The sequence below is a fragment of the Paramacrobiotus metropolitanus genome, unplaced genomic scaffold (assembly GCF_019649055.1).
Source record: "Paramacrobiotus metropolitanus isolate TYO unplaced genomic scaffold, Prichtersi_v1.0 Parri_scaffold0000020, whole genome shotgun sequence".
Classification (NCBI taxonomy): domain Eukaryota; kingdom Metazoa; phylum Tardigrada; class Eutardigrada; order Parachela; family Macrobiotidae; genus Paramacrobiotus; species Paramacrobiotus metropolitanus.
In genome coordinates this window covers 262,695-274,795 of record NW_026570240.1, presented here as the reverse complement: position 1 = coordinate 274,795, position 12,101 = coordinate 262,695, and the positions used below count along the sequence as shown (strand labels likewise).

At 40.3% G+C, this 12,101-nt stretch overlaps 1 protein-coding gene and 1 long non-coding RNA gene across 6 annotated transcripts; both read right to left on the bottom strand.

Annotated features, from left to right (window-relative positions):
- Window positions 1–2: 2 nt before the first annotated feature.
- On the bottom strand, window positions 3–1,425 carry LOC129586320 (uncharacterized). The gene is made up of 3 exons (XR_008690120.1): window positions 1,194–1,425; window positions 681–756; window positions 3–529 (listed from the first exon to the last, which is right to left on the bottom strand). It is a non-coding gene; the product is annotated as an uncharacterized LOC129586320 (long non-coding RNA).
- A 427-nt stretch (window positions 1,426–1,852) lies between these two features.
- On the bottom strand, window positions 1,853–11,052 carry LOC129586316 (Krueppel-like factor 6). 5 transcript variants are annotated; one of them, XM_055479468.1, is made up of 6 exons: window positions 10,369–11,052; window positions 8,043–8,396; window positions 5,044–5,375; window positions 3,703–3,881; window positions 3,528–3,617; window positions 1,853–2,714 (listed from the first exon to the last, which is right to left on the bottom strand). In XM_055479468.1, exons 2-6 carry the CDS (start codon window positions 8,145–8,147, stop codon window positions 2,608–2,610), a joined length of 813 nt encoding a protein of 270 aa, XP_055335443.1. In that variant the 5' UTR covers window positions 8,148–8,396; window positions 10,369–11,052; the 3' UTR covers window positions 1,853–2,607. The 5 variants fall into 5 exon arrangements, with proteins under 5 accessions (XP_055335443.1, XP_055335441.1, XP_055335442.1 ...); XM_055479466.1 differs by lacking the exon at window positions 10,369–11,052 and adding an exon at window positions 8,522–10,338; XM_055479467.1 differs by lacking the exon at window positions 10,369–11,052 and adding an exon at window positions 8,584–10,338.
- Window positions 11,053–12,101: the final 1,049 nt, after the last annotated feature.

Genomic DNA, 12,101 nt, shown 5'->3' with positions numbered 1-12,101 from the left:
ACGATGAATACGGGATTAATAACTGACTTGTATGTATTACATTTACGAGTAGCTGTAGACTCACTAGACTGGATAGCGGGCGGCTGCTGTATTCTGAATTGTTGAATGTGCAACCCTCTACGGTGGATCGCTAAATGCCTGTTTGTCGGTATAAGAGAACGCACTTGTAATTGAGTTGTAAAGGTTATGACATTGTAATTGTAATCGGGACAAAAGTTACGGTAAAACTTAACAGTAAGTACAACAACATGATTAAGTAAGCACAACCTGAGCTACAGATTTTCAGCGGGGCTTAAGACCGCCTAGAAACGACTGAATTATTGACATTTTGCGTCGGGCACTGGGTTCCGCAGGCATCCCCGGGATCGAACGGAGCCCAGAGGCATGCACCACGGAAACGGAACAAGCCCCGACGGAATCATCACCTTTTCATGGGCAAGGAGACCCTGTTTGGCATGGGACGCAGCCTGCGTTGACACTATCGCCCGTTATTATTTGGATCGAACCAGTGTAGAAGTCCAAGCGACAGCTGACCAGGCGAAAGCCGATAAAACAAGGAAGTACAGCTTACTGTCAGGACGATACGAGTTTTCTTCTTTTGGTTAAAATATTCGGTAGTTGGGGTACATCAGCGAAAGAGGATTGTTAAGGAAATCGGAAAGAGGATTCCGGCTACATACCTGCGAGATTCGTAGCCTTGAGTATTTCAAACGAAAATCCATGTTTCTTTAGCAATTCAACGTGGTAATTCTGCTTCTGTAATTGGTACTGTTAAGAACGTTTTTTTCTTCTGATCATTGCTAGATTTTTTGTTGTTACGCCTGAAGATGTGTAAACTCTAGATCTGTACATGTAAAGTAATTATGAAAAAACTACCTGATATCTATACTTCTACCGTATCCATACACATGTACAATAGCCGTAAATTGTAATCATTAAGCGGTTGCTCTAGGAGTACGAGAGGAATTAATGAGGGAATATTCATTCATTCATCTCGTACTCATAGAGCAATGGCAATGCTGTAATATAAAAAAAATGGAAAGGTCTTATCTGGATAGCTGCTATAACTCACTGTACCAAAATATGGCATTTTGACTCGCGACAAAAGTATTTGTAAGGCAGCCGACAAAAGCCATCGATAGGAGGTTGGTTTACAACTTTCCCGCCTCTAGGGTAGTGACCTTTGCACTTACGATTAATAAGAAGCTCTTGCTGATCTGTGAGCTAGCCAAGTGTGAAGAATGTACTGTACCTACGATACCACAATTAGATTTGTATGAAGTATCCAGTGTCCGCCGCCTTCGCTTTACAACAGTAAACAACAATCGGTGTGATCTTGTAGCATTGTTTTTTCTCTACAAATAGTTCTTTTTAATTCAACGTGAAGGCTTGATACAAAATTGGTCGTTGTCTTACCAACTTTAACTTAATATACTACGTAACTTTAACTTAATATGCTAGGTAACTAAGGCGAGATCCCAATAATCAGCTGAAACGTTCAATTTCCACGTGATTGGTACTTCTACTGCAGGCAAGTGTGAACCAAGAATCTGATTAGATTTACACTTTGTAAACTGTTATTGTATATGCTTATGGTATTCGTCTATTTCATCATGAGTTATCATGATTTTTTTCTACCACGTTCTACACCTCGAATTCTCAGATGTCGTTGTTTCCAAATAGTACTTAGCTTAGGCACGGGACCGCAATTAATAATCCGCTGCGTAATGGCATTACCATTTGAATTTATTGCATGATCACATTGGCACACGAAACCTTTATTGTGTATTCGCAACAACAGTGTACACTTACACCAATAAATAAACCACATTAGGTACTCCATTCGTGAAAGCCAACCAGCTGCATCATTTATTGCAGGTACACACAGCACACGTTCACTTAATTTTGTAAACTCTCAATCGCAGTCATTTTACAACGCAACAACAAAACCTTCACCGGGATTATGTGCCGATACTTTCAACGAGACCACTTTTCCATTGACAACAGTGCTGATACATAATCAACAATCCCACGAAGACGATCACATCACAACAAATGCACGCACGACCCATCCATGATAAATTAAGTAGTCACACAAAAATCAAATCCATCGTCATACCACAACAAACGAAAATAAATATACAAAGGCCAATATGTCAGATGAGAGGAAACAAAACCAAACAATACCGCTACAAAGAACAAGAGACAATCATTAACGTACAGTTACCAAAAATTCAATTCACAAATAAACTTTGCAACGGTAAATCTTTTGGGTGCGTTTTTGGATTTAGGTTTTCTAAACTTTGGCTTTATAAGGTGTGATGGGCACGAAATTATACTTTTGTCAGGCAGTATAATTTGTTTGCTAGCTGGGACCATAATTCACCACGAGCACTCCAAACAGTCCAGCGCGGACCAGAAGCAAAACACGACGGAAAACAACACAACGGCACCGCAAGCACCACCGGATTCTGCATATATTTGGGATAGGTAGAATTAATACCGCTCCAGTCCAACAAGATACCGTCATCAACAGTGTTCATCGCACCATTATCCTCTTTCGACAGGTATCACTTCCTGATATTACTCGACTATCTGGTTGGCCTATCAGAGTTTGGCAGAAGGCAATGGTGGATGTCTTTTCATATGTAGAGCCAAATGATCCGAACGAGAAAAACACCGATCGCAATGATTGCATTTAAATGGTTTTGCGCCTGAAAAAAAATCCGTGTGAGCCACAAAGCGTGATACGTCCTTTCAGTTATTTCATTACAAAAGTTTTCATATGCTAGAAAAAACAACCTTGTGCAAACAAGTAAGTTCTAACAACAACAATGTTGTCGAGCAGGGTTACTTCACGCGCAGTACTTACAGGGAAAGTGCTTGCTGAAACTGTTGTCAGTGCTAGCACGGTAGCACCGTACCGTAATTGTTGTATCAGGCCGCTACGTTTTATGAAGATCTTAACGACATGTTCGTTGTTAGCAATGACAACCAGCTTTTTTAATGCTCGTTACAAAACAACCTGGAAATGAATACAGCTTCTTCACTATTTTGTTTGCGACTTCCGAAAACGGTCGTGATTACTCTGATTGACTTATCTGCTTCTGCACCAGTACAATGCCTTCCTAAGCGGTGAAGTGCACCGCAGTAAAAAACAAATCTTATGATGACCATGTGCAGACTCTCCAGTTTTCGACACGGTTATCAATAAAGCGTAACTACCAATAGTCTGCTCCACTAAAGCGAAGTCACCTATCGAAAAAAACGAATTGCTCCTTTTTTTCGCAGGATTCGTTAAGTAAAATTCGAACTGAATTCATAATGAAACAGGGGGGCCCAGATCAAGGCTTGCTAGAAGCTAATAGCGCAGAAAACTTCGCCACAAATCAGCTGACTGGTTATGCAATATGGTAAAGCAAACAATTCAGCATTGAGAAACACCTTGAGGCAGTTCTATTCTGTGTCTGAATGAATAGTCTTGTCTGTTTTTTTATTAGACCTCCGCGTCGAACATTCTTGCTTACCGGTGTGCTTGCGGTAATGTCGCGTCAGCTCATCTGATCGTGCGAATCTCCAATCACAGCCGTCCCATGAGCATTTGTATGGTTTTTCACCTGAAGGAATCAACAAAATCCGGCTTTATAGCCCAGACAGTGCAGCTGTAAATTTTGGGTTTGTAAGGGAAGGTGTTCGTCGTACCTAGTTGCGCCGACTGACCTGTGTGAGTGCGATTGTGAGCTTTCAAATGGCTACTCTTGGTATAAATCTTGTTGCACCCATGAAAATGGCAACGGTGTATGCGTCGGCGCGTTCCGTCTTCTGGACTGCTCGATCGCGAACGACTGGACGATCCAGGAGAAGGCGGTCCATTGTTAAAACTGAAAAATGATAGATTATAAATGGAAACAACTAAAAGGGCCCCAATCAAATCAAATCTTCCACCAAAAACTTGTTACTAATACTGTACATAAATGGTCCACCATTTATTAACCAATATCTATGCTACCAGAAGCTTATAAAATGTTTCTTTGCAACGCTTATTAACAATCGGATTTAAAACCGTAGTTTGTATATCATAAAAGTAATCCGAATTTTAGGAGCTAATGTACTCTATTTCCATACAACAGCCATTTGCATCTTCTCACATGGTCCACTCACAAGTACAGTACGGCACTGTAGTATAAAAGTATAGATTTGTACGTACACAGATGCCGCAAGACAGATTTGTTAATATGTTTATAGCGTGCTTCGCGAAATCAGACAGTAGAGTACGACCCAGACTTATCGCCGTTGATCGATAAAACCGGCAACTATCTTGTTTTCACAGCTCGTTTTATGAATTTCCAGGTATTCACAGAGGATACAAATAAACTCGTATAACTTTGAACCTAAAAAATCAACCCGGCGTCCGTATCGCAGCTAATACATAATAACTCCGTAACAGCGATCAGCCTAATGACCACGAAAGGCAAGTGAGTCTGAAAGCCAGTCTGAAAGGAACCAAACTTTGTGAACAGGTGCCAAGTTTAAAAATAATAATCCAACCGGCACTGGTGTTACTTAAAATACTTGCTACTTATGCCATAATGTGCCAGCTAGAGCATAGTTCACTTTCTTTCGCTCTACTTGGCTTTTCCAGCACCACTGCGCCCATCATTTTGCCAAACAGTGAAAGTTTAAAACTCGATTCAAGACTGTGTTCGAAATACGGAAATAGTGCATATTAATACCTACTTACTACAAAAGTTAAAAGTATACAACTATATTCAGAAGTTCGAACTGGATGAACCAAGTGACACATAACGTACTTACACTTTACAAAAAAGTTTCAGCAAATCATTTACAAATTACACATATTATTTAACTGCGGGATCAGACTTTCTACTGTCAGAAGTTGAGAGCAAAATTCAGACATGTATTGTAAGCTGTGGAAACCAAATTAAATTCGCGTAACTACATACCGAAGAAAGGTATACCTATAGGTTGTATTCATATGAAATATCGTTACATTCATATCGGTCGTACAGAAGAAGCACTCACGAGGAAGACTCGCTTTGGTGACGAGCAGACAGCCCGTCAGGGGAATATGGCGGCGATATGCCACTATCGCTTGAGTTGTGACTGAATTGATGCATGAGCTTCCGTTTGGGATCCCCATGTTTTCGGGACGAAGCACCAGAAAATCCACCATCAAGCGAATCAACGGGACTGAACAGGCTCGGCGATGAAGCTCGGCTGGGCGGGTCCGAACACATATTTGACGAACTGCTAGAGCTGAAGACATCGCTGTATTCGCCATCACTGTCCAATCCCACACTCAAATCAATACTTTTGCGCTCCTTCTTCAGAAATACTTCCAACGCCAAACCTGTCTGTAAAGAATGAAAGGCTGAGAATTCAAGAACAGTTAAAAAATTATTTTATAAGCAGTCTGAATTGTCAGTCGCGATTTGAACACGGATTTTTCTGCGTAAAAAATAACAAAATTCGATAACATAAAAATTTGCAACTGTGTATCCGTACCATAAAAGTTAAACACTAAAATGTATTTTTAGGATAACCGATATAGTATGCACGCTGTGCAGCAGTTTTTTTGTGAAAAAAAATGCAAATGCAAAGCGATCCGTAAAAAAGACTTCGAGATTGGCAACATTCGTAATAATAATATGATTAGCTCGAACTGACCACCAGTACATAGGTGTACAGTGCACACACAAGAACACGTACAACACAGCGTACGTAGTAAATTGATTAAGTACTGTACTGTAACTAAATCACAGCATCGTGTTTACAGTTTGCCTGATTCACGCAAGTACTTTTCGTAGTACTCATTGCCTTTCATTTAGCTTCAAAAATTTTTTATGCACAGTCTTTTTTTAAATTAAAAAACATAACTTGTCACACGGTCACAGGCGGCTGTGTAGTGTACAGTATACTTACTGTAGCTTGGTTTTTAAATCGATAAACTACAGCAAGTAGCGGTACATAATGCACCAAGTGAATCATAAGAGAGCGTACTGACGTCGGTATCTTGGCAACAAGCTCTTACGTCGGATATGTTGCCTTAAATACGGCATTCTCCGACTCATTCACTCACGAAACCCAGTCCCAACGGCACCCTATCATATCGGCCACCATTCATTTCGGCTACCATTCATTTCGGCTGCCATTCATTTCGGCTATCATAGATTTGGATATCGCGTTCGATTTTTAGCTTACATGTAGTCTATGAGTCTATGACTTTATTGGTCAAATCAAAATGCAATACACAAATTATTGGAAAAGACACGCAAACTATAACATAAAAATTTCGTTTAGTTTGTCCAGCGCTTCCATCGAGCCTAGCAAATGCTGTGACTTTTTATTATCAACTTGTACAAGCCAATGCCATTTACGTTAAAACTTTAAATACCCAATAATCAGAACAAGAAAAATAACTCTTCTAACTCTCGAGAACACCCGACCGTCCCCAGGACAGAAGCCGCGTTTCCGCGCTGAATTTCCACACTTATACGTTGCCACAAATAATGAACAGCGCGCGCTTCTCCCGTTTGTTCTTTGATACGCCGGCCGACTTCATTGATGAACTGGTGGGTACTTTCGCTACAACTTCCCATAGTTTCGAGTGCCACTGGCTGGAAAAAATGCCGATCAGTGAGTTCGGAATATAGGTTCCGCTTCCGCACTTCCGCGTCTTCAGCAGCCGATCCCGCTGCTTCTGAACAGCCAGCTATATACGAAGTAGCGAATGTGTCACAAACTGTTACATCCCATATCAGAGGGAGGCCATTTCTCCATGGGAAGAGTGATAAGCCGTCTGGCCGCTTCCCGTCCAGTCTGCACAGTCCGGGAGGCTCCAAGATTGACGGCACCTTTGCTGATCCCAGGCTACGCTGAATCACGCTATTCAGACTCGCATGCCTCCTGAACCTTCCTTGGCTTTTGACGCACGACAATCCATGTAAGCCGCATGTATCAACCATTTCACCACACCGACATTTATGCTCTTTACAAATAGGCGCCCCCATCCGCAAAGCAACAGCGATCCGCAGACCGGCATCGTCCAACAGTGTGCCAAGGCTGGCGACCGGCAATGCAAACAACCAGGCACTGGCATCCTTAGCAGTGGCATCCTAACCTTACAATAGAGTCTATGACTCTATTGTAAGGTTAGCCAAGGTTTTCAAGCAATGTGCATTCAGAAAAATTTAAGAAATCTAAGAAACCTAAGAATAACCTAAAACACAAGAATAACCTAAGAAACAAGAATAACCTAAGAAACCTAAGAATGACCTAAGAAACCTGAAAAAACCTAAGAAAATCGAACGCGGTAACCGGATCTATGATAGCCGAAATGAATGGTAGCCGAAATGAATGGTGGCCGAAATGAATGGACACGGTCCCAACACTAGCAGAACATTTTAGCAGCTAGTACGATATGTTCGTATCGTCGGTATCGATCCTTAGAAGCTACCGCAATAATAAATTGCGAAAAAGCGATAAAAGTCTGCCTTCTGGCACTGAAATTCTGCAGCAGCGACCGGTATGCAAGAGACAACATTCGCGCAAAACGCTAAACGCGGCGATCCGCAATTGAAACTTGAGTACAGAAACCACTTAATAAAGATAAACCAGATTAATACTATACTGCAGCACTACACTTGTTTGTTAGACGATCGTCCGTAATAAATAATCTTATATTTTATTCCGGTAATGGGTAATCTGTGCGAGTACTGCAGTCAAATTGCAGAAGATGGGAAAAATCTTAAAGCGGTAGCTATTGCAACCCCAACGTCCAATGGACAAAACTTTCGAAAATATTTCTATCAATTATAGTATAATTGATAGAAATATTTTCGAAATTATAATGATTATACTCACAAAACCAAAGCCGAGAAAAGAACTGCAAATGAGCAAATCCACAACAACTTTACAAAACAATAAAGCTAAAATTATTAGAGAATTATTTTCTCGTGATTTGATCATTTGCATGCAAACAGAATTAATGAGTTTTCAAATGCAGTCACATTTAATTTTACCTGGACATATTGATCGCAGAATGTTGGACAACGAGAAATCAGTCCGGTCTCTGCAATCAGCTGCATTTCTCGAAAAATATCCATATATCCAAACAGGTTTGCCATAACCAAAAGCTACCGCTCTGCCGTATCGTTGAATAATTTCGCTCCAAATAATATGGTACTTGTAATCGGGATCTAATACAAGCCGGGGTCGCAGAAGGATCGATAGGCAGTTTCAAATCTAATTGTAAGAGGAAAAACTCAATCGACCAGCTGAGAACCAGCCTGATTGATGCGAGCCACACGAAAGGAGACTGATAATCCAAACTGCACGGCTACAGTTTTTGTCTGATGGATGACAACTAAATCTAACTAAAAATACAGCAGCGATATTACTGACTGGACGTTTCGAAAGACCGAAGAAAAAAAGACTTGAATGATAAATCCAGAATCAAATCAATTATTTTGAATAATTATTGCTGATCCTCAATACATACAGAGTCAGTTCACTCTGGGAATTTTATCGCTCATTGGCAGTGTGATTGTAAACACCACATACCAATCAGATGAAACCGATAACAAGGCCGGTTACTGGGGAGACTCAGATGGTAGGCAGGTAAGTATGTAGTAAGCGGTGCCGCAGTTTCAGTAAAATGCAAAAAGTACGAAGAGCAAACACAAACTAGCAAGCTTATTTTAATTAATGCAAGTACACTACAATGGTGGCGCAATCGGTAAAATATAATAAAATTATGGCTGGCAAAGCTACTAACTATCCATAAGCGAAGCTGCGAAATCGAGGGACGGCCTGAACTGAAAAAAGCTTCGCGCAGATGCATCGAATGGCAGATCTTTAGACTTTACTATAAAAAGCTGGTTGAGTTTGTTGAATGAGCGACTGTTATGTAAAACATGGAACGGAGTCAGACTGGCAGACAGACCGACAGCGGAAAAAATCGATAGGAGTATTCAAGTGCTGTATGACTGAAAATCTGTCTGTGCTGTTTATAGACGATAGGACGTCATAGTGCAATGCATTTAAACCAATGGGGCTTGCCGATTGCGTATTTGCCCGCCCAACCAAAACCACGTATGACATTCTCACAATGGAATCAACGTGGGAACACGATTCTAGACTTTCGCATCGACCAGAAGAGGACGCAAAGAGAAACAGCTGATTTGTATTTAGACAGAGGTTAGCGTTGATAGAAATACCACACGTAAAAATATGTACGGTACGAATACACGATACTTGGAAACAAGTTTGTTTTTTGGGACACCGTTTAATTCTGCAACGTCTGCCATTTAGCCGTGATATCAAAACATCACATTCTATATATTTTTATGCTTGTGTGGCAAACTGGGAGCATAATAAGAACCGCACCGGGTCGATAAGTAGCACCTTTTTCCTATCCTGGAAGAAATTAACAAAATTTATACACAACTTTGGTTTGTTATTTACAGGTTTATTCCACTGACACGCTGCTGTAGTTTATTATTTACAAGTTTTAAAGACTTAAAGATGTGCTCGTTATTCTGTTACAGTACTTACATACTTTGGCCATGGGCAGCGGACAGTGGTGCACACCGCGTACTAAGTTAAAAAGACTACTCTAGTCCTCGTATAATTTTCTCAAGGGTTTAATCGCATTTCTTTTCTAGAAGTGCCCTTAACCGCATAAAGCAGTTGCAAAGTACGGCTGTATTTTTTGGAGTTTGTCTCTGCAGGTCACCAGTACAACATGTACGCACTGTTTACACGTAGGGTAACTAGTGAATTAAATAAATACATATCTGTAAATAAGTTTTTGCACCCCTGGACTGTAGCAGCACACATAAAGTACGTCACTGTACGTATGAACTGAATCAATCACGCTAAATTAATTATAAAGACTATCCTAATCCTTTAGTAAAAGAGACTATTTCTTTTCAGCTTTGGTGTATATTTATGAATCCCTTCTCTAGCCAACATTTAACCAACCCATTCCCATTTAAAAACAACAAATCCTATTAAATACAAGAATTATAAAACGTCGAAATTTTTCAAAAACTTTTTGAAAAATTTCGACGTTTTTATTTGCCTTTATTTTATTAAATACATTAAATGTATTTATTAAAGCACTTTTTGATTCTCGTAAAACTGCAGCGTTTAGGACTGATCGGTCGATACTTTCCCAAAAGTTAATTAAGTTATAACGCAGTAAAGTACAGAGCACAAGTCAGTTACGATAGGAAATTGCCTACAACTCTCTTCTTTTTCGTGATCTTGTAAATTTGTAACTCAATTCTGTTCGAGCAAATCGAGCATGAGAACTTCTACAGCATTTCCATTGTCAGGACTCACCGGGCAATGGCATCACCGCTCTTCGTTGCTCCCTTAACAATATATTATAATTAAAGTGCAATATTTTCGAAAAAAATTCAAGTACGCAGAACTGCATAAAAAGCACAAGACAACAATATTACAATCATTAATGACAGATTAACATTAAACCCCGTGATTACTACTGCATTTAGTCCACAACTGTTTGAAAACTTTGTTCAGAGTTTTCTACCGGTTGCGCCTCCGCTCTGGACTACGCACCGGAAGTCACTACAGATAGACTGTCAAAGCCTTCTCATTTTAAGTCCGACATGTTATTCGTTACAGTGCACGTGTGAATTTCACTGCAGCCTTCGTGTCTCATCACAGTTCACAATTTACTCATTGCGATACTATATATCTATATCATTATATCTATACTCTCTAAATAATTAATTCTGCATCGCGCTCAGAAATTTCGCTAGTTTATAACAAATAAGGTCGTACTTTGTGCCGCTCATGACCATACCCCGGCAGTAATTTTGCCTTTATGATATCGTGAAACAACTTTAACTACAAGTACTAACAGCAGGGCACAGTATTTTTAAGCTTACTGAATAAAGTTACCGTACATTTACATAGATCCAGATACTATTGTAAATATTAAATATTGTAGTAAGTAAGCATTGCTCTTGCTGCCATACTCGTACAGTCGCACTCATGATCATACAAACCTGGCAAAACCAAAACTTACTTTTGTGACACCTTACCGTGAGTACCGCGACATGCAGAATAATTGACCGCGGCAGCGTTGGGCCTCGCAAATTTTGGCTAAATTAATGCGCTGTGCTACTTGCAAAAAAAGGATGGAGCTAGAAAAATCAAAACAATAGTCTATGTATATTTAATAAACACTAAAGTACCTAGGGTAGTTATAAGTAATTAAAGTATTAAGTACTAGTTATTATATCGCTGCGGAGCCACAGTGGACAGTCTCGGCCACCACGGTCTGGTGTGTAAGCTGGCCATGGCAAAAGGAAGACACGGTACTCATGCCGTGTTGAACGCAGCAACAAAAAGAGCCGCCAGAGTGCCGTCGACGCTTGAACCACCGGGACTAGATAAAGGAGATGGCAAGAGGCCGGACGGAGTTACTGCTTTTCCTTGGCGAAATGGGAAACCTTTAGTGTGGGATGTCACTGTTGCCGATACTTTCGCCCAAACCTACGTATACATAGGCCATACATCTAGTGTTCCAGGAAGCGCAGCGGAAGTATGAGAGAATCAGAAGTTACGGAAGTATGATGGACTTGCGGATCGTTACATAATACAACCCCTGGCTTTTGAAACTACGGGAACCTTTGGACCGCTAACAAAGAATTTTTTTAAGGAGTTGTCAAGGAAGATTTAATTTGCGAATGTAGCGGTAATCCACGTTCGGGAGAGTTTTTGCGCCAGAGAATCAGTATTGAGATACAACGCGGAAGTGCAGTGTCTGTCCTCGGAACATTTAATGATACGAGAGACAACGAGGACGTTTTTTAGCTTTTAATTAGAGAATGATTAGTGCCCGATGTTGTTCGTCTTGGCAGCTTTGCCGTGATTTTGTTATCAATAAAAGTACTACCATATGAACGGCGTATAACTGTGACAAATTGAAACAATAAATCTCGAAGCTTAGTTATTATATTGTAATTGTAAGTAACAATTGTTACCACATAAATATCTGTACTTGCTGGATGTAACCGGATTGTGAGCCATTATGCGAAAACGGT